Raw genomic sequence first — 2,558 nt, forward strand, 5'->3', positions numbered from 1 at the left:
TCTTATGAAAAAAAAAAACTCATAATCATTATATGTTCACAGATTTGTGTTCAAATGCCAAACTCTAACGAACTACCAATTGCAGGACTCCAGCCATACTTAATAATGCCCTCCTCTTTTCATCAGATCAAACAGAACAATCATGTATTCTGTTCTGTCATCTCCCAGACTTCATAAGCTTATCGAACAGTGACAAATGGTGCAAACAATCAGGTCCCTCATCGTTTGTTTTTAGTCTTTCGTAAATACAGTATTTACGGCACACAGTCTGTTATAGTACCACCGCATTGTGGTGTTCGTTTTTTTCATACATATTTCTCATCGTAATTTCTAGTCGTATCCGTATACGAAAAAAATATTATATATCAAGACAACAGGCTCAGTTTCAGGTTGTTCAGTTTTCCTCATTCCTCCAAATATTTGTACGAACTCATTTTGTGTTAAATGTTCAGTATTGTCAACTTGATGATTATTGTATCAAATACTAACATAAATAATTACTTTTAAAAAAGTATATTACCTCCTGTGCGAATAGGCGACATAGAAAGCATCTACGGTATTTTTGTTTCTTCAGAACTGCAAAATTCAGTAAGGAAGAAGTTCCATATAGTTGTAGAATCTGACTCTTGTTTAAGAGTGAAATATTCCATAAAGTATTGATCAGGAACGTCGACAAAAGGGCGAAAAGATCACAATATGACCACTTTATGATCGATCGCCGTTAGTGTACACTTTGAGGCTTATCATCCTTTTTGTCGTTTCATATGACCAACAAAAGAGGAGTAAAGTTCGAGCATTGATGTACGGAAATAAGAGCATCGGGAGGATTTTGGAACGCTCTACTTTTTGAACATTGTTGTGTCCATGTTTCTCACATTTAAAACACTGGAATTAAAAATAAAATACCGGATTTTAATGTATAATGTCCATCTATGTCATATGAATAAGGATGGGTATGGTGACTGCACTGGCAGCTTCTCACGTGAACGTTTTATGTCAACAAGAGCCACTTTCATGTTGAAGAAATCCATGCGATGTAAAGGTACGGAGGTAGAGGTGACCACCTTTATGAAGCGTTATCCCGAAGAAATAGATATAGCGAAGTAAAGATGAAGTGCGCTTGTATTTTACTCGAATTCCATATTGTGTGCACATTTATGTATACACTAAACTATATCACATCTATTACTAGTGATACTTTTGTTTAGATAAATGTATGTCATTGTAGATGGTGTATATTATCACGACTTCTCCAAATTTATTGCTTTGCACCCTCATGTATTCATGCATGTGACCCGTGCCTTTGAGCTAAAAAAAAGAAATCGGTATTCTAGGTATTGGTAGGATGAAGGTACTGACATTGTGACGATTATTCTTGAGAGGTCGAGTTGAAAGGTCCGATAGCATGTGCACAGGACAGCAGCGATAATGGCAGTATACCAGCAAGCAGCACGATTGGAAGCCAAGCCGCAGAAGATGGGAGGCCCGACTCACCTGTTCTTTGCCGCCGCTGCCCTGTCCCTCTGCCGCCTGTTCTTGAACCAGTTGCCGACCTGGGTGGGCGTCAGACCCGTGGCCTGGGCCAGTTCCCGCTTCTTGGTCGGGTTCGGGTACGGGTCCTGGAGGTACCACTCCCTGAGCAGCGAGCGGGTCCTCTCCTTGAAGCAGTGGGTCTTCTGCTCGCCGTCCCATATGGTGCGTGGCAACGGGAACTTCTTCCTCACGCGGTATTTGTCCACGGGTCCCAGGGGCCTGCCGCGCAGCTTCTCGGCCTCCTGGTAGTGGGCCTCGAGCCACATGGCCTGCAGCTTGGCGTGCGAACCCCTGGCGAACCGGTGGCCCTCGAGGATCCGGTAGAGTTCCCGAAAGTTGCCCGCGTGGAAGGCGACCAGCGCCCGCGCCCTCAGCACGGCCTCGCTCTTGTTCAGCTCGGCGCAGTTGGGGTGGGCCACGGGCAGCGACCACAGGAACCGGCCCAGCCGCTCGACGTCGCCGCTTTCTTCGAGCGTCTCGCACACGGCAGCCACCTGGCTCACCGAGAAGTTGAGCGTGGGCAGCATGAGCATCGGGGCGGCTGGGAACACGGCCGCGGGTCCGGCGCCAAGAGCCATGCCGCACGTCGCAGACCCTTCCTGGAGGACGCCGCGACGCCCGACAGAAGACGTGTCCCCCGGGGACGCCGACGTCTTGGCGCGATGGTGCTTCAGTGTCGGCGTCGTCTGCTCCGAACGACCGTCTGCCACTCCACGGATGACCGTTAGGCGTTTCGCGTAGCGGACGCTACGCCGTCGTCGGCCACTCGCACTGACCGTTGGACGAAGGGCGCAGCAGGCGCCACGTCGTCGTCTGCCACCGCACCTTAGCAGACGGCTGCCCCCGTAGCAGACGATCTCGCGGTGCGTGGCCGTTGGCTACACCACCGATCGTTGAGACGTATCTTGGCCGCTACGCCGGCGTCCGGGCGGATGCGTGGGGTGGGGGGGGCCAATCAGCTCGTGGCGGATGGGCCACGATGCGAACGTAGCGCTCGCGCGCGCGCGACCTAGTGGGGTTGTGCG

General features: G+C 49.9%; 1 protein-coding gene across 1 annotated transcript; it reads right to left on the reverse strand.

The window, feature by feature from the left end:
* Nucleotides 1-1,490: 1,490 nt before the first annotated feature.
* LOC8031347 (homeobox protein SIX6-like) lies at nt 1,491-2,111 on the reverse strand. Its single transcript, XM_002405173.3, has one exon. It carries the CDS (start codon nt 2,109-2,111, stop codon nt 1,491-1,493), a length of 621 nt encoding a protein of 206 aa, XP_002405217.1.
* Nucleotides 2,112-2,558: the final 447 nt, after the last annotated feature.

Source organism: Ixodes scapularis, unplaced genomic scaffold, assembly GCF_016920785.2.
Source record: "Ixodes scapularis isolate PalLabHiFi unplaced genomic scaffold, ASM1692078v2 PGA_scaffold10__122_contigs__length_95168666, whole genome shotgun sequence".
Taxonomy (NCBI): domain Eukaryota; kingdom Metazoa; phylum Arthropoda; class Arachnida; order Ixodida; family Ixodidae; genus Ixodes; species Ixodes scapularis.

Bases quoted from the DNA above. Each gene is read 5' to 3' on its own strand.
- LOC8031347 (XM_002405173.3), bottom strand. From the start codon at position 2,111: ATGGCTCTTGGCGCCGGACCCGCGGCCGTGTTCCCAGCCGCCCCGATG.